Source organism: Heteronotia binoei, chromosome 11 (assembly GCF_032191835.1).
Source record: "Heteronotia binoei isolate CCM8104 ecotype False Entrance Well chromosome 11, APGP_CSIRO_Hbin_v1, whole genome shotgun sequence".
Classification (NCBI taxonomy): domain Eukaryota; kingdom Metazoa; phylum Chordata; class Lepidosauria; order Squamata; family Gekkonidae; genus Heteronotia; species Heteronotia binoei.
The window spans coordinates 82,128,483-82,147,011 of record NC_083233.1 but is presented as its reverse complement, the minus strand read 5'-3'; the positions used below and the strand labels follow the sequence as shown (position 1 = coordinate 82,147,011).

The 18,529-nt window shown below is 50.6% G+C and overlaps 1 protein-coding gene across 1 annotated transcript in view; it reads left to right on the top strand.

Moving 5' to 3' along the window:
• The window catches only part of LOC132579041 (synaptic vesicle 2-related protein), a 34,022-nt gene extending 21,959 nt beyond the window's left edge, over positions 1 to 12,063 (top strand). The window contains exons 11-16 of the mRNA XM_060249178.1: positions 530 to 606; positions 2,654 to 2,761; positions 5,684 to 5,795; positions 7,635 to 7,716; positions 8,327 to 8,416; positions 11,837 to 12,063. Of these exons, the coding sequence (XP_060105161.1) occupies positions 530 to 606; positions 2,654 to 2,761; positions 5,684 to 5,795; positions 7,635 to 7,716; positions 8,327 to 8,416; positions 11,837 to 12,028 (661 nt within the window). The 3' untranslated portion in view covers positions 12,029 to 12,063. The remainder of the gene's footprint in view (positions 1 to 529; positions 607 to 2,653; positions 2,762 to 5,683; positions 5,796 to 7,634; positions 7,717 to 8,326; positions 8,417 to 11,836) is intronic.
• The last annotated feature ends 6,466 nt before the right edge of the window (positions 12,064 to 18,529 follow it).

Here is an 18,529-nt window from a genome sequence, read left to right as displayed (position 1 = left end):
CCAGCAGTTCTGCACTGCTTGCAAGCTGCCAGGATAGCCCAAGGAATAAGATGCCCCTGGGTTTTGAGAGCCAGAAGAAGGGTGGCCTTCAGCCATCAAGGCAGGAAAAGAGAGCAATGGAAAGTACCCACATGCAAAAGTCCCCACACATTTGTGATAGGAAGGTAATTTAGGAAGTGCAGCTGGTTAGAGGAAAAGCTACACCTGTGGGATACAGTATAATACTGCCACGAAGGGCACCAAACCCTGCTGCCTTCTGATGATTTCTCTGTGAGCTTGTTTATTCCTTCATTAACTCTGTCCTTGCTGCCTGCTTCATGCTGGTGTATTTAAATCTTCCCCCAAATATTCTGGGAAACAGCCCAGCAATATTTTTGCAAGCTTATGGTCCATTCAGTAAATTTGTATTGGACTGAATCAGTCCCTTTCCTCAGTTAAATGAAGGACCTTTGAGTCCAGATTCCTTTTCCTTCTGTGTCACTTCTAACACACCCGACCCTTTGAGACACTTCCATTGCTTCCCCTGCAGGTTCTCCAATGCCTTCTCTTATTACGGATTAGTGTTATTAACAACTGAGCTCTTCCAAGCCGGAGACATCTGCAGCAGTGAGTATGGTCTGGGCTTGGGATATAAAATGGCAGGCACAACAGAGAAAGGAAAACCTTTCAGCGGACACGTCTTGTTTATTTGCTTGTTTGTTTTAAAAATGTATACTCTTCCCTTATCCGAAAGTTCAGTCTGGCTTCAAAACACCAGTAATAACAAAGGGATCGATATAAAGCGCATTTAGAAGGATCAGAATGCCCAGATGAAAGCCAGGAACAAAGCAGTCACACTAGATCAGAGAAAAATCCAAACAAAAGGACCATTTGAAAACACCAATGGCCAATGTTCAATTTCTTCTGGAAGCCCAACATAGAATTGCTGTTACCCCCTTACGTTAGCCATCAATTCTTGCAGGAGATGTCTGCATAACAGGGTTGGCCTGGGGACCTGTCTGAGTTTGGAGACTCTGATAAAACATGTTTTGGGGAGATACTTCCCTCCCCTTGTTGCCCAAGGGGTTGGAGGGTGGAGAAATTCCTTTCTGGCTGCCTTTTGACTTAAAATCAGCTGTAGAGAGTTTTCAAGAGGAGAAACGGGCTCACTCACGCTCCTCAGCTAGTATTCCAGGAACCACATCAAAGTCCACCAAACTTCTTCAGCAAGATTTTGCATCTTGTTCCCCTCCGATTGCCCCATTTCTTCTTCCTGATGCTCCCAGAAGAAGTTGTTCTGAGAGCCAGTTCGGTGTAGTGGTTAAGTGCGCAGACTCTTATCTGGGAGAACCGGGTTGGATTCCCCACTCCTCCACTTGCAGCTGCTGGGATGGCCTTGGGTCAGCCAGAGCTCTGGCAGAGGTTGTCCTTGAAAGGGCAGCTGCTGTGAGAGCCCACTCCAGCCCCACCCACTTCACAGGGTCTCTGTTGTGGGGGAGGAAGGTAAAGGAGATTGTGAGCCGCTCTGAGATTCTTTGGAGTAGAGGGCGGGATATAAATCCAGTATTTTCATCTACCTCACAGGGTGTCTGTTGTGGGGGAGGAAGGGAAAGGAGATTGTGAGCCGCTCTGAGACTCTTCGGAGTGGAGGGCGGGATATAAATCCAATATCTTCATTTACCTCACAGGGTGCCTGTTGTGGGGGAGGAAGGGAAAGGAGATTGTGAGCCGCTCTGAGACGCTTTGGAGTGGAGGGCGGGATATAAATCCAATATCTTCATCTACCTCATAGGGTGCCTGTTGTGGGGGAGGAAGGGAAAGGAGATTGTTAGCCGCTCTGAGACTCTTCGGAGTGGAGGGCGGGATATAAATCCAATATCTTCATCTACCTCACAGGGTGCCTGTTGTGGGGGAGGAAGGGAAAGGAGATTGTGAGCCGCTCTGAGACTCTTCGGAGTGGAGGGCGGGATAGCTCTGGCAGTGGTTGTCCTTGAAAGGGCAGCTGCTGTTTGAGCCCTCTCAGCCCCACCCTCCTCACAGGGTGTCTGTTGTGGGGGAGGAAGGGAAAGGAGATTGTGAGCCGCTCTGAGACTCTTCGGAGTGGAGGGCGGGATATAAATCCAATATCTTCATCTACCTCACAAGGTGTCGGTTGTGGGGGAGGAAGGGAAAGGAGATTGTGAGCCGCTCTGAGACTCTTCGGAGTGGAGGGCGGGATATAAATCCAGTATCTTCTTCTTCTTCATATCCATGTTTCGTTGGATATTATGCATGGCCACAAGGTGGAGAGTGGATCATTTAACAGGGGGACTGCACCTGCACACCCAGGGCTAGGTCAGGAAGGAGTTTTGGTCCAGGTCAGATTGGCCAGTAGTGTCTGATGGGGACCTTCACCCCCCTGGGTCTCCTTGCTCTCCAAGTGCCTTTCTGTGTTGCTCTGGCTCCATGCCTGAACCACACAGTGGCCTGACTTGTGTGAGTCAACCTGTGGTGATCTGATAGAGCTCGGTAGCTCAGGAGGGGTGAGACTCTCTGGCCTTTGGGTAGGCGCCGAACTCGACCGTTCTTAGGCTCAGCCAGCTGCCAATGACCATCAGAGGAGCATGCCAGGCCAAACAAATTGCAAAGCCATGACAACGTCATACCTTCCTCTTCTTCTTATCCCGTTATCAAGTATCTAGCAGAAGGAAAACGGTGAAGGCCAAATGCAGCCTGGCCTGCGAGTACCTGACAGAGAAGGACTACGTCGACCTGCTGTGGACCACTCTGTCCGAGTTCCCAGGTAGGCAGCTGGAAAAGGGGTGTCGCCTGTTGACCCAGCCTGCTCCGCGAGACTGCTTCCTCTTGGGGAAGCCGCGGGAATCAAAGCAACTCATATGCAGCTCCAGGAGAATGGAAGCTGCTGCAAAAGAAGTTATGAGTATGTCCCATTTATTAATAGGGCGAGGGCGGTAGCTCAGTGGTAGAGCATCTGCTTGGTAAGCAGAAGGTCCCAGGTTCAATCCCTGGCATCTCCAACTAAAAAGGGTCCAGGCAAATAGGCATGAAAAACCTCAGCTTGAGACCCTGGAGAGCCACTGCTGGTCAGGGGAGGGACGGTGGCTGAGTGGCAGAGCATCTGCTTAGTAAGCAGAAGGTCCCAGGTTCAATCTCCGGCATCTCCAACTAAAAAGGGTCCAGGCAAGTAGGTGTAAAAACCTCAGCTTGAGACCCTGGAGAGCCAATATCAGTCTGAGTAGACAGTACTGACTTAAGGGGAGGGACGGTGGCTCAGTGGTAGAGCATCTGCTTGGTAAGAAGGTCCCAGGTTCAGTCCCCGGCATCTCCAACTAAAAAGGGTCCAGGCAAATAGGCGTGAAAAACCTCATCTTGAGACCCTGGAGAGCCGCTGCCAGTCTGAGTAGACAAGATTGACTTTGGTGGACCGAGGGTCTGATGCAGTTTAAGGCAGCTTCATATGTTCAAAAATGACCAAGAGAAAGTGCAGCTCACCACCTTGGGAGGGACGGTGGATCAGTGGTAGAGCATCTGCTTGGCAAGCAGAAGGTCCCAGGTTCAATCCCCGGCATCTCCAACTAAAAAGGGTCCAGGCAAGAAGGTGTGAAAAACCTCTGCTTGAGACCCTGGAGAGCCCCTACCAGTCTGAGGAGACAAGACTGACTTTGATGGGCCCAGGAGGGTCTGATTCAGTAGAAGGCAGCTTCAGATGTTCAATATTACTTGCAATCTTTCCCAGCATCCTCCTGTTGAGCTTAGTAGTCAGCAAGTCCAGATTCATGCTACCAAGATAGATATGAGCAAGGCTTCTTTTTTTTTTTTAGCGAAAGCCCAGCAGGAACTCATTTGCAAATTAGGCTGTGCACACACCCTGATATATCAGGGGGGGGGGTCATTTCGTAGAAAAAGAGGTGCCAGAGCTCATTAGCACAAGTCATTTGCATAATATTTGCATCTGCCACACACCCCTGACATCACGGAAAGGTGGACTAAATTATATCAGCTCAACATCTAGTTAAAATGCTTCTTGAATTAGAATTGTCATAATAAAACCTTACTCCCATCATATTTTTTAAATTACTTTCTTTTATGTAGCCACAGCAGCATGATGAAGATTTCCATCTGTCTGCTTGATAGGTTTTGGTAATTCTCCCTTTTTGGGGGGGGGGGGCGAAATATTAGAACGTTTGTCGAATCTTAAGAGTTCAGCCAAATTCTCACAGGGGGGTTGAACAATGGAGCCCAGAAGCAAGTAATTTTGTGGGGGGCGAGCTAAGAAAGAAAGAGCCCCGTGGCGCAGAGTGGTAAAGCTGCCGTACTGCAGTCGGAGCCCTCTGCTCATGACCTGAGTTCAATCCCAGTGGAAGCTGGTTCAGGTAGCCAGCTCAGGTTGACTCAGCCTTCCATCCTTCCGAAGTCAGTAAAATGAGCACCCAGCTTGCTGGGGGGAAAGCGTAGAGGACTGGGGAAGGCAATGGCAAACCACCCCATAAAAAGTCTGCCGTGAAAACGTTGCGAAAGCAGCATCACCCCAGAGTCGGAAACGACTGGTGCTTGCACAGGGGACTACCTTTACCTCTGTAAGGAAGGAAGAGCGCAATAAAATTTAGAGGTTCCAGAGCTCCACTCCTGTGAGCTCCTGCCCCAAATGAGTCCTGGATATCACCATTGTTGCACACAGGGGGGGGGGGGGTTGGTAGGGAAAGCCCAGCAGGAACTCATTTCCATGTTAAGCCACACCCCGGACTCCAAGCCAGCCAGAACTGCATTCTTGTGCATTCCTGCTCAAAAAAGCCCTGGATATGATTCTTGGGCTGCTCAGTATCACATCAAATGTCCTGCTCCTATGAAAGTCCTTTGGATGGGCCGAGCCACAAAAACAGCCTGGCCTGTCAGGGTTAATGGAGACAACTGAGGGCCTGAGAGACACGGGTCAGGGGAACCGGCAGGGTATCCTTAATCCAGCCCACCAAATAAATCAAGCAAAGATAATACCAATAAAACATTTTACTAGCCCCATTGCTTGTACATGCCTGTGTTAGTTAGTTAGTTAATTAGTTAGTTAGTTAGTTAGTTAGTAAGTATGTGGCTTAAAATCTAAGACCTTTCCCTGGGTGTTCACCTGAGGGGGATTTTCTTTGACCAGGGCGGGGGCTATTCATAAGTAGGGTTGTCAAGTCCAATTCAAGAAATATCTGGGGACTTTGGGGGTGGAGCCAGGAGACTTTGGGGGTGGAGCCAGGAGACCTTGGGGTGAAGTAAGGTTGTGACAAGCATGACTGTGCTCCAAAGGGAGTTCTGGCCATCACATTTCAAGGGACCGCACACCTTTTAAATGCCTTCCCTCCATTGGAAATAACGAAGGACAGGGGCACCTTCTTCGGGGGCTCATAGAATTGGACCCCCTGGTCCAATCTTTTTGAAACATGGAGGGTGTTTTGAGGAGAGGCACTGGATGTTATGCTGCAAATTTGGTGCCTCTACCTCAAAACACAGCCACCCCCCAGGGTCCCAGATACCCATGGAGCAATTTGCCATTACGCCCGGTGGAAAATGTCAACAGACGTTTCCCTCCATCACTGGATTTCTGATAAACCCTGAAGCGGGGGGGGAGGCTCCAAACCGGGGGATCGCCTGCCCTCACCTGGGGATTGGCAACCCTATTAATGAGGCAAAATGGACTCACCCGACCTCTCTTTTCCTCCAGGTGTTCTGGTGACCTTATGGATCATTGACCGGATTGGGCGGAAGAAAACCATGGCGCTTTCTTTTGTGGTCTTCTCTCTTTGCAGCCTCTTGCTCTTTCTTTGTGTTGGCAGGTGAGAAATGAGATCCAAACAAATGGCAGGGGGATGCATAAAAGATTGTAGAAGCGGGGGCTATCCCCTCCCTCCCTCCCTTGCCAACATTGGGCCGTTGCAGCTTAGTGGTTCCCTGGAGGCAGATTCAAACATCCCAGTCACCCTGGGGAAGCTGCTGAAAATCACTTTCATCGAGGGGTTCAGACATTTTGAAAGCTCCTTTCCACTCCCTGCAGTTTGAGTTTATTGCACAGCGAGTCTCTGCACGTTGGAGCCAGTGGCCTGGCTGTGTGGTCTTTCTGCACAAGTGTGAATTCTGGACCTTTGACCAACATAGGAAGCCAGGATGTCAGAGCTGGGTAGCTGCCCTCAAATGGTGTCTGCCCAGAGCTGGTTCCTTTCCTTCCAGTTTGCACACTTAAAGCAAAGAGACCAACTTGGAGCAATGGAAGAGGAAGGTTCAACATGAACGCCAAGAACTGCATTTCCAGCCCTCCCAATGCTGACTTCCTGCTTTGAGTATCTCCTTTTGAGCTCCAAGTCATTGTGGAAAAGTGGCAAGACCACTCCAAAGACATTAGCCCAGTTACAGCCACAAATGATTGCCTCAGTCTCCAAGTGAACATAAGAACATCAGAGAAGCCATGTTGGATCAGGCCAGTGGCCCATCCAGTCCAACACTCTGTGTCACATCAGAACATCAGAGAAGCCATGTTGGATCAGGCCAGTGGCATCTCCAGTCCAACACTCTGTGTCACATAAGAACAGAAGAGAAGTCATGTTGGGTCAGGCCAGTGGCCCATCCAGTCCAACACTCTGTGTCACATAAGAACATCAGAGAAGCCATGTTGGATCAGGCCAATGGCACATCCAGTCCAACACTCTGTGTCACATAAGAACCTAAGAGAAGGCCTGTTGGATCAGGCCAGTGGCCCATCCAGTCCAACACTCTGTGTCACATAAGAACATCAGAGAAGCCATGTTGGATCAGGCCAATGGCACATCCAGTCCAACACTCTGTGTCATAAAGAACATCAGAGAAGCCATGTTGGATCAGGCCAGTGGCATCTCCAGTCCAACACTCTGTGTCACATAAGAACAGAAGAGAAGCCATGTTGGGTCAGGCCAGTGGCCCATCCAGTCCAACACTCTGTGTCACATAAGAAAATCAGAGAAGCCATGTTGGATCAGGCCAATGGCCCATCCAGGCCAACCCTCTGTGTCACATAAGAACCTAAGAGAAGGCCTGTTGGATCAGGCCAGTGGCCCATCCAGTCCAACACTCTGTGTCACATAAGAACCTAAGAGAAGCCATATTGGATCAGGCCAGTGGCCCATCCAGTCCAACACTCTGTGTCACATAAGAACCTAAGAGAAGCCATATTGGATCAGGCCAATGGCCCATCCAGTCCGTGTCACACAGTGGTCAAAAAACCCAGGTGCCATCAGGAGGTCCATCAGTGGGGCCAGGACACTAGAATCCCTCTCACTGTGCCTCCGCAAGCACCAAGAATACAGAGCATCACTGCCCTAGGCAGAAGAACATAAGAGAAGCCATGTTGGATCAGACCAATGGCCCATCCAGTCCAACACACTGTGTCACACAGTGGCCAAAAAAACCAGGTGCCATCAGGAGGTCCACCAGTGGGGCCAGGACACTAGAAGTCCTCCCACTGTTGCTTCTCTCAAGCATCAAGAATTTGGACCATCACTGCCTCAGACAGAGAGTTCCAACAAGACCCTGTGGCTAATAGCCACTGATCGACCTCTGCTCCAGATGTTTATCCAATCCCGTCTTGAAGCTAAGAAAAAGTGCCAGCCTCACTGTCAATCAATCTTGTCCTGTGTTTGTTACAGAAAAGTTCTTACCGTGCTCCTGTTCATTGCAAGGGCTTTCATTTCTGGAGGATTTCAGGCTGCTTACGTTTACACCCCCGAGGTAAAGCAACCCGGTATTTTCTAAAGGGGGATCATGCTTGTCTCCAGTCCATGATGAATACTGAGTGGCCACAGACAAGAGATTGGGGGGAAGGGGGGGTGCTGTTAACCCCCAGAAGGAACAGAGCAGAGCAGGGCCTGGTCAGCTGTGTGGAGGGCTGCTTGGGTACCAGCTCCATGTTGGGTATTTGGAGACAGAGCCTGTGAGGATGGGGCTTGGGAGGCGAGGTCTCGGTGCGGTACAATGCCATAGAGTCCACCATCCAACGCAGTCATTTTCACAAGAGGAAAAGTTCTCTGTAGTGTGGAGATCAGCTGAAATTCCGGGAGATCTCCAGGCCTCACCTGGAGGCTGGCAACCCTACTGGGGCAGCTAGAGCTGCCACCACCATCGACTTGGCCAGAAGGTGGAGCTGCGGAGGTCAGCTGACTCAAGGATCCAATAGAATCCCATTCTGTCCTGTCATGCTGCTAACTCTTGCCTGTCTCCTCAGTCTAAGCGACGTGTCTCTTGGGGCAGGTGAGCCGGGCTACCCTCTTGGCCCTGTGAGCTTCTGCGGGGAGAGCTGCAAGAGGTCTGTGGCTCTTAACATCTGGGGTTTTCTCTGCAGGTTTACCCAACAGCCACCCGTGCTCTCGGTCTGGGGACGTGCAGCGGGGTGGCTAGAGTTGGTGCTCTCATCACTCCGTTCATTGCACAGGTAAAATATTATATATATCTCTCTCTCAGTTAGTGATAAGAACGTAAGAACATAAGAGAAGCCATGCTGGATCAGGCCAGTGGCCCCTCCAGTCCAACTCTCTGTGTCACATAAGAACTTAAGAGAAGCCATGTTGGATCAGGCCAATGGCCCATCCAGTCCAACTCTCTGTGTCACATAAGAACTTAAGAGAAGCCATGTTGGATCAGGCCAGTGGCCCCTCCAGTCCAACTCTCTGTGTCACATAAGAACTTAAGAGAAACCCTGTTGGATCAGGCCAATGGCCCATCCAGTCCAACACTCTGTGTCACATAAGAACAGAAGAGAAGCCCTGTTGGATCAGGCCAATGGCCCGTCCAGTCCAACACTCTGTGTCACATAAGAACTTAAGAGAAGCCCTGTTGGATCAGGCCAGTGGCCCATCCAGTCCAACTCTCTGTGTCACATAAGAACAGAAGAGAAGCCCTGTTGGATCAGGCCAGTGGCCCATCCAGTCCAACACTCTGTGTCACAGAAGAACATAAGAGAAGCCATGTTGGATCAGGCCAGTGGCCCATCCAGTCCAACACTCTGTGTCACAGAAGAACATAAGAGAAGCCATGTTGGATCAGGCCAATGGCCCATCCAGTCCAACACCCTGTGTCACAGAAGAACATAAGAGAAGCCCTGTTGGGTCAGGCCAGTGGCCCATCCAGTCCAACACTCTGTGTCACATAAGAACAGAAGAGAAGGCATGTTGGATCAGGCCAATGGCCCATCCAGTCCAACACTCTGTGTCACATAAGAACAGAAGAGAAGCCCTGTTGGATCAGGCCAATGGCCCGTCCAGTCCAACACTCTGTGTCACATAAGAACTTAAGAGAAGCCCTGTTGGATCAGGCCAATGGCCTATCCAGTCCAACACCCTGTGTCACAGAAGAACATAAGAGAAGCCCTGTTGGGTCAGGCCAGTGGCCCATCCAGTCCAACACTCTGTGCCACATAAGAACATAAGAGAAGCCATGTTGGATCAGGCCAATGGCCCACCCAGTCCAACACTCTGTGTCACATAAGAACAGAAGAGAAGCCATGTTGGATCAGGCCAATGGCCCCTCCAGTCCAACACTCTGTGTCACATAAGAACATAAGAGAAGCCATGTTGGATCAGGCCAATGGCCCCTCCAGTCCAAGACTCTGTGTCACGTAAGAACATAAGAGAAGCCATGTTGGATCAGGCCAATGGCCCATCCAGTCCAGCACTCTGTGTCACATAAGAACATAAGAGAAGCCCTGTTGGATCAGGCCAATGGCCCATCCAGTCCAACACTCTGTGTCACATAAGAACTTAAGAGAAGCCCTGTTGGATCAGGCCAATGGCCCCTCCAGTCCAACACTCTGTGTCACATAAGAACATAAGAGAAGCCCTGTTGGATCAGGCCAATGGCCCATCCAGTCCAACACTCTGTGTCACACAGTGGCAAATTTTTATTTATTTATTTATATTTTATTATACACACACACACACACACACATACACACATACACTGTGGCTAATAGCCACTGATGGGCCTCTGCTCCCGTGGGTTTGCTTTTCATGCCATTCAGTGGGTGCACTCAATCCCAAATCAGACGTGTGGTGAATTGGGTGGAGCTGGTATAGGAGAAAAGACTGGTGTCAGTTGTGCTGCCCCCAAAGCGTGGATCCCAAGATGGGCATTGCAAGGATGAAGAAGTATCAAGGGATGAAACAGGCAGGTCACGGGCTCGGTTGTTGTCCTCACAGCTGCTCAGATTTCCATGTTTTTAAGACAGAGACCCGAGAGGGAGAACTGATCTCTCCAGAACTATTTTTGTAGCAGGAACTCCTTCGCACATTAGGCCACACACCCCTGTTGTAGCCAATCCCCCGAGAGCTTACAGGGTTCTTCGTGCAGGGCTTATTGTAAGCTCCAAGAGGATTGGCTACATCAGGAGTGTGTGAAGTCTGAAGTCAAAGCACCTTAGAGACCAATGAAATTTCTGGGACTTGACCTTTCAAGATCCAAAGCTCCCTTTGTCAGGGGTAGGTCAGAACGGAGATCTCCAAGTCCTTCTACCCCAGTCAGAAGGTGAGGGGACATCTTCTAAGTCACTCCATCGCTGACCTAAGAGCGGCAGCTGTCAGTCAGAGAAGCTTCAAGGGGAGAGGACAACGAGAGACTGCTGGACAGCTTCATTCACAAGTTCAGAACAATCGACTCCCCAGGGCTGAAGAGGGACATAAGATTCTTATCTCATGACAGATGCTGATTTTCTGCCCCACCCCCGCCCCAGCATTCCCTTCTGCTCTAATCCAGCTGACTCCAGCGGGCCTTCTCCTTCTCCCTCCTGCGTCTCTTCTTTGCAACGCCTCTCCCACTTTCTGGCTGGGATAGAAGGACTTGGGGTCCTGCTTGTATAGGATGAAGAGAGGTTTGGCTCTTGAAAGTTCCCTCCCCCCCCCCCCAAAAGCCTTGTTGGTCTCTCAGATGAACTCAAATCTCACTACGCTAGAGAACATGTCAGAAGCCCAGTTGCCCCAGCTGTCATAAGAACATAAGAGAAGCCATGTTGGATCAGGCCAACGGCCCCTCCAGTCCAACACTCTGTGTTACATAAGAACATAAGAGAAGCCATGTTGGATCAGGCCAGTGGCCCCTCCAGTCCAACACTCTGTGTCACAGAAGAACATAAGAGAAACCATGTTGGATCAGGCCAGTGGCCCATCCAGTCCAACACTTTGTGTCACATAAGAACATAAGAGAAGCCATGTTGGATCAGGCCAATGGCCCATCCAGTCCAACACTCTGTGTCACATAAGAACATAAGAGAAGCTATGTTGGATCAAGCCAATGGCCCATCCAGTCCAACACTCTGTGTCACATAGGAACATAAGAGAAGCCATGTTGGATCAGGCCAATGGCCCATCAAGTCCAACACTCTGTGTCACATAAGAACATAAGAGAAGCCATGTTGGATCAGGCCAGTGGCCCCTCCAGTCCAACACTCTGTGTCACAGAAGAACATAAGAGAAACCATGTTGGATCAGGCCAGTGGCCCATCCAGTCCAACACTCTGTGTCACATAAGAACATAAGAGAAGCCATGTTGGATCAGGCCAACGGCCCATCAAGTCCAACACTCTGTGTCACACAGTGGCAAAAAATTTTATATACACACATACACTGTGGCTAATAGCCACTGATGGACCTCTGCTCCATATTTTTATCTAACCCCCTCTTGAAGGTGGTCATGCTTGTGGCCGCCGCCACCTCCTGTGGCAGTGAATTCCACATGTTAATCACCCTTTGGGTGAAGAAGTACTTCCTTTTATCCGTTTTGTCCTCCCCAGACCCTTCTCTCGTGGCCCTTCCGAATCAATTGGGGGCCCTACCTGACTCTGTACTTGGCCTCCTCCTCACAGGTGATGCTGGAGTCCTCCGTCTACCTGACGCTGGCTGTGTACAGCGGCTGCTGCCTTCTGGCCGCTTTGGCCTCCTGTCTGCTGCCCATCGAGACGAAAGGCCGGGGCTTGCAGGAGTCCACCCACAGGGAATGGGGGCAGGAGATGTTTGGCCGTGGCGTCCCCCGGTCGAATTCTGGCTCTCAGGGTTGACCCAGGACCAGGAGGACTGCAGACCAGGAAGAATGGAGATTGTCCGCCCGTCCCCCCACTCCCCGGTCACTGCCGCAGATCCGAACAGCACGAACGCTTGATGTGTGTCTCAGATTCCCCCACGGCTGCCGCTTGGACGAAGAGAGCAATTGGGTGCGAGGGTCGGGTGTGAGGCGGAGAAACACGGTGCAGCTCGGCAGGAGGAGATGGGGCCCTCCCAAGCTGACTGCTTTGTGTCCAGGGCTGATAGCCACGCTTAGCATTTCCTCTTGCCAAGTGACGTGTCAAGCAAGGAGCTCAAGGAATGCGACGGAGGCCGAAGCAAGCAGCCTCGTCTGCAGCGCACTGTCTCTAGAACGGCACACAGCCAGGCCTGTGCACTTGTGAAATTCAACACCTGCCTTGCACTTTTCCAGTCATTAACAGCCATCGGCATCGACACAAGGTTGTGAGTCTGTCTGTGCTTCCTCAGGTTCCTTTGCCAAAAAAAAAAGAGGCTGGTTTCTTGAGGACTTCCTTTGTCATTTCTGGAACGTCTTCTTCTTGCGCAGCCGACACACAGCTCTGCTTGATCCAGAAGTACGTCTCCCAAATCACACCATTGACGAAAAAGTCTTGCTGGCAATCTGGGAACAGAAACTGTGTTTTTCGAATGGTTCAGTCCATTGTTTGGGTAAGTCAGGAAAGACTGCCAACCGCCATTGGGGTTGTGGTTTTGTGTGCGTGTGTGTGTGTGTGCCTGCAGCGATTTGTGCTATGTCGCACTGCATGGGGTATCTCTTCTTGGACACCTTGGATTGTTCCTGCATCCCAGTTGCTGGTCTTCAAGGTCAGAGAGGGAGGTGCGGCGAGGAGATGGGCTCACTAGGGCGAGGATGCAGAAAAAGGGGTCCCTCCAGTTGGAATGCCTCATGGCCTGAGATTTGAATGGTGAATGTAGGAGTCAGGCCTGATCTGCAGGAAACTGATTGGTCTGTCCAAAGGCTTTGATGCTTCAGGATGTTTGGAAATGTATTTAATATTGATTAGAAATACCCCCAAGCCCAGTGTCCTGTTCCCAGCTAAGGCAAGCTACAAACAGGCGATGATGGCAGTTTCTTTCCCTGCTATTGACCCCCCACCCCTGCCCTGCACCATTGGGTGCTATGGGGCAGACTGCCTCCGGATAGGGAGGTTTGTCTAAATAGCATGACTCACAGCCACTAGGAGGCTTTTCCTCTCTGAACTCATGGGTGCTCATCGTACATGTTATATAAAGCCAAGAAATCCAGCTGGCATTACATCTGGATTGGGAAGTCCTCAAGGAGTGTGGAATCCAGATAAGACAGCTGGTATTTTCCACTGCTGAGATAGATGTGCTCTCGTGTGCTGGCGATTCTCACCTGAAGGGTGGGACGGTTAGGGCTCACGTGGAACAGGAAGCCGTGGCCTTGCAGTATTTAAGGAATGCATTGTAATTAATTATCCTAAAATATTTATGCCCCTCTTACTAACCGAAGAGCCCCATGAGGCAGAGTGGTAAAGCTGCAGTACTGCAGTCAGAGCCCTCTGCTCATGACCTGAGTTTGATCCGAGCGGAAGCTGGATTCAGGTAGCTGGCTCGAGGTTGACTCAGCCTTCCATCCTTCCAAAGTCAGTCAAATGAGTCCCCAGCTTGGTGGGGGGAAAGTGTAGATGACTGGGGAAGGCAATGGCAAACCGCCCCGTCAAAAGTCTGCTGTGAAAACGTTGTGAAAGCAACTTCACTCCAGAGTCGGAAACGACTGGTGCTTGCACAGGGGACCTTTCCTTTCCTTACTAACTGAACATTATAAAGCAACACAACTGGAAATGAGAATCCATTCTAAATGAAACCGATAGGAGCAGGATGAAGTTTGAGTCCAGTGGTCCCTTTAAGACTAAAAGTTTAATGGGTATAAGCTTTTGGCTGCACCCACCCAGAATAGAACTTTGAACAAAGCAGGAGTCAAGTTTCACCTTGAAGACCAACCCATTTTTATTTAGAATGTCAGCTTTCATGTGCTCTTCAGAACACTTCATCAGACGAGGAATCCAGCAGCAAAGCCATACATAGCTGAGCAGAGCCATACAGAGCTGGTAGGCAGTGGCTCAGAATGCGACATGGTACAGTTTTAAGAACCAATGGCAGAGAAGTAAAATTATCTGGTAGGCAGGGGTTTAGAATGTAAAAGGGTACATGCTACTCAAATCAAAGGTTTGCTCAATTTGTTAACTGTACTATTCTGCCATTGTACCATTTTACCTTCTAAACCCCTCCCTACCGGATAATTTTACTTCACTGCCATTGGTTCCTAAATCTGTACCATGTTGCATTCTGGGCCACTGCCTACCAGCTCTGTATGGCTCTGCTCAGCTCTGTGTGGCTTTGCTCACTGTGCCGGATTCCTCGTCTGATGAAGAATGCTGAAGAGCACACGAAAGCTGACGTTCTCAAAAAAAACTTGGTTGGTCTTCAGGGTGCCACTGGACTCCTGCTTTGTTCAGCTGCTTCAGCCCAACACGGCAACCAGCTTGGATCTATCTAGAATAGAACTTTGTCGGTCTTAAAGATGCTACTGACTCAGACTCCATTCTGTTGCTTCAAACCAACACGGCCACCCACCAGGATCTAAATGAAACCAAATTTGCCACCCAATTAAAACAGCTGCGTGAGAGTCACTGAAACGCCACCCCGAGACCCCAGCCAGTGGGCTCCCAAAGAGCAACACAGTCAGCCCCAAGAGGGAATACCCAGAATGCCCCAGGCCAGCCATGACTCAGCAGCTCCCAGGAGGGATGAGGGTGCATTTCTTTAGGGATGCCAGGAGGCAGAGCTGGACGGGATTAAGCCAAGGAGGCAGTGGTCCCAGCCTGGCTCCCCCGCCCCCAGACCCCCCCCCCCCCCCGCTTGCTGCCCTCCCAGCCTGCACGTGCGGCCGGCACTGAGCCGCTCTTTGCCTGACTTGCCTGGGGCGGCTGCTGCTGGTGTTTTCACCACATTTGCCTCTCCCCCGCAGCTTTGTCAAGGTAGGGTTGCCCAGTCCAATTCAAGAAATATCTGGGGACTTTGGGGGTGGAGCCAGGAGACACTGGGGGCGGAGCCAAGAACAAGGGTATGACAAGCATAACTGAACTCCAAGGGAGTTCTGGCCATCACATTTAAAGGGCCCGCACACTTTTTAAAATGTCTTCCTTCCATAGGAAATCATGAAGGATAGGGGCACCTTCTTTTGGGGCTCATAGAATTGGACCCCCTGGTCCAATCGTTTTGAAACTTGGGGGGTACTTTGGGGAGAGGCACTAGATACTATACTGAAAATCTGATGCCTCTACCTCAAATAACAGCTCCCCCGGAGCCCCTGAAACCTCCAGATCAATTCCTCATTATACCCTATGAGACTCGATCTCCACATAGAGAATAATGAAGTGCTCAGCAGATGTTTCCCCCCACCCCTATTTCTGGCGACTCTGAAGAGAGGGATTGGCCTCTCTACTCACAAGTTGCTGCCAACTTCGTCCAAGTAACACAGACACGCTATCCCAAGAGGAAGCCTTTCAATCGGAGACTGAAGCCTCCGGAGGGGGAAAGGCACATGGTGGCTGTGGGGGTGGGGCTTCCCCCCGCCGGCCAGCTGACTGGGGGCGGGAAGGAGCCTGGGAAAGCGGAAGAACTCCTGCTGGGACCTGGAAATTGGCAAGCCTATGTCAAGGGGGCTTTTGAGAAGGGGCCTTCAGGCTGCAGTGGGGTCCACAGGCGGTGGGTGGGCGTTCCAACTCTGAGATCATTTGCGAGGGGACCTCCAAGATTTTAACTCCTTAGGGGCCTCCATAGGGTTTAATTCAGCTCTGACCTGACGTGTGTGTCCTTGCATCCCTGGCGACTGACGTACAGCCATCGCCGAAGTCAAAGCAGCCCAGCAAGAGGTGGTGAGACGGAGTCATTGGTTTGCCTGCTGCCTTCTCCTGTGCCTCTAGCGCCACCATCTGGTCAGAGGCCAGCCAACCCTTCTTGTCACCACCACTTGCTGGGTCTGAACCAGGCAGCTGTGCAGTGCACAACCCAACAGCTGCACCCCACTGCAAGAAATCTCGAGGGGGGGGGCGGGGTGCATCAGTTAGATCCAGTTTCAGCAACAAGATTTCCAGGGTATGAGAGCTTTGGAGAGCCAGAGCTCCCTTTGGCAGACAGCAGGGATATACGATGACTGTGCAAAGCAGTTGGCTCGGAGCAGCTAAACGTTGTCAGCCCATTTTGGTCGCTGCCCAGAGGGTCTGAACTGCAGGCTCTGACCAATGAGCAGCAAGGCAAGCTGTATGGAAACCCAGCCTTCCAGATGTCTTGGGGGTCTTTCCGAGAAGCCCAACTGAGAAGGGAACACCCAGTGAAAATGGGAGGGACGGTGGCTCAGGGGTAGAGCAGCTGCTTGGTAAGCAGAAGGTCCCAGGTTCAGTCCCCGGCATCTCCAACTAAAAAGGGTCCAGGCAAATAGGTGTGAAAAACCTGAACTTGAGACCCTGGAGAGCCGCTGCCAGTTAGGGGAGGGATGGTGGCTCAGCGGTAGAGCATCTCCTTGGTAAGCAGAAGGTCCCAGGTTCAATCCCCGGCATCTCCAACTAAAAAGGGTCCAGGCAAGTAGGCGTGAAAAACCACAGCTTGAGACCCTGGAGAGCCCCTGCCAGTCTGAGGAGACAAGACTGACTTTGATGGACCCAGGGGGGTCTGATTCAGTAGAAGGCAGCTTCATATGTTCATATAAAATATCTCAGCCAGGTCACCTGGGGAAGCAACACAGATGGGGCCAGCCATTTCACCCAAGCATATGTGACTGTATACTTTCGTATTTTAATTGTTTGTGGTGGGAGGTCTTATTCAAAGCCTCCTGAGACTTGGAAAAGGCTGCTTGATAACCCAAGGGCTGACTCAGAGTGGAGAGGGAGGGCTGAAGGTGGTCTGAGAGACTCTGGGCTTTCCAAGGTCAATGCACCCACTTCTTTAGTCTCAGGTCAAACAGGCATGGCAGGCTTTGGAAACAGTGCCAAAACCTGCAGAACCTGTTAGGGACAGATAGACAAAAATAGTCGGAATAGAAAAATTGCCTGCTTCCAGCCCCAGATTCAGCAATCAACTAGATAAACATTTCATGGAGATTTAAGCTTTTTCTTCAAAGTGCTTTGCAAAAGTTAGTATGAACATAGTCCTTCGAACGACTTGCTGAAATGCCAAACAATACCAAAAGCCAAAAACCTCATAGGTCAGGAGTATTTCACCCCAAGAGACAAAGCCCAGCAGGAACTCATTTGCATATTAGGCCACACCCCCTGATGCCACCATTGTGTTGCGCAGGGCTTTTATTTAGGAAAAGCTCAGCAGGGACTCATTTGCATGTTAGACCACACCCCCTGATGCCAAGCCAGCCAGAACGGCGTTCCTGTGTGTACCTGCTCCAAAAAAGCCCCGGGCACTTGTCAGTCACATGGAGAGTTCCGAACTGGGGTCAGCAGATGAAGCCCATAAGATGTATCTTGCCCTCCCTTGGTCATTTCTGACACAGCTTTTCTCCCAGATCTTCTCGCCAACGCCAAGTTGGGAAACCCTCAGAGGCCTGGCATCTGTAATGCTGCAGAGTCTACCTGCCAAAGCTCCCATTCACTCCGCTCTGCCACGCCCTCCCTGGCCACCAGTGGGGGATGGGGGGTCGGGTTGCCAGATCCAGATTAGGAAACTCCTGGAGATGTGGGGGAGGGCGGGGCCTCAGTGGGGGACAATGCCGTAGGGCCCAGCCTCCGTTTGCTCCAGCGGAACTGATCTCTGTAGTCTGGAGATGAGCTATGATTCCTGGGGAATATCCAGGTCTCACCTGGAGGTTAGCATCCCTACCATAGGAAACTGACCTGTGTCGTTATAATTCTGGGAAATCTCCAGGCCCCACCTAGAGGTTGGCAAGCCTACTTCCAGGAGTAAAATGTTGTCTTGGGGGTCAATCCAGCCGACTGGTTTTGTGGCGCTGCCCCTGTGAAGGTTGCTTGAAAGATTGGCGTGCAATGAATTTGCAGTGCGGACGTGACCACAGAACGCTTCTTCGAATTCAGTTTCTTTCATGTGCTTTATTAAATACTATAAGCGGCCCCGGCTGCATACAACGACAAGAGCTTTTCTTAAGTAATGAGGACCCTGCGAAAGGATCCTCAAGCCGTATCAAACTTCATCTGAGTCAACAGGGTTTCTCTTGAACGGTGCAAAACAAGTTTCTTATACTTTTTTTGTGGGGTGGGGGGAGTCTCGGGAATGAATACGTTGCAGTTTATTAAGACTTAGAAACCAAACATGTTTGGGGTTTTTTAAGATATTAAGAATGACCAGTGTATATAATTCCCCAAGGGGTAGTTACGTTAGTCTTTTGTAAGAGAACTAAATAAAGGGTCCAGAGGTACCTGAAAGGATGACAAAATTTATACCAGTATTTTATTCCAGCATAAATTTTGTTCCTCTTTCCGTCGTTG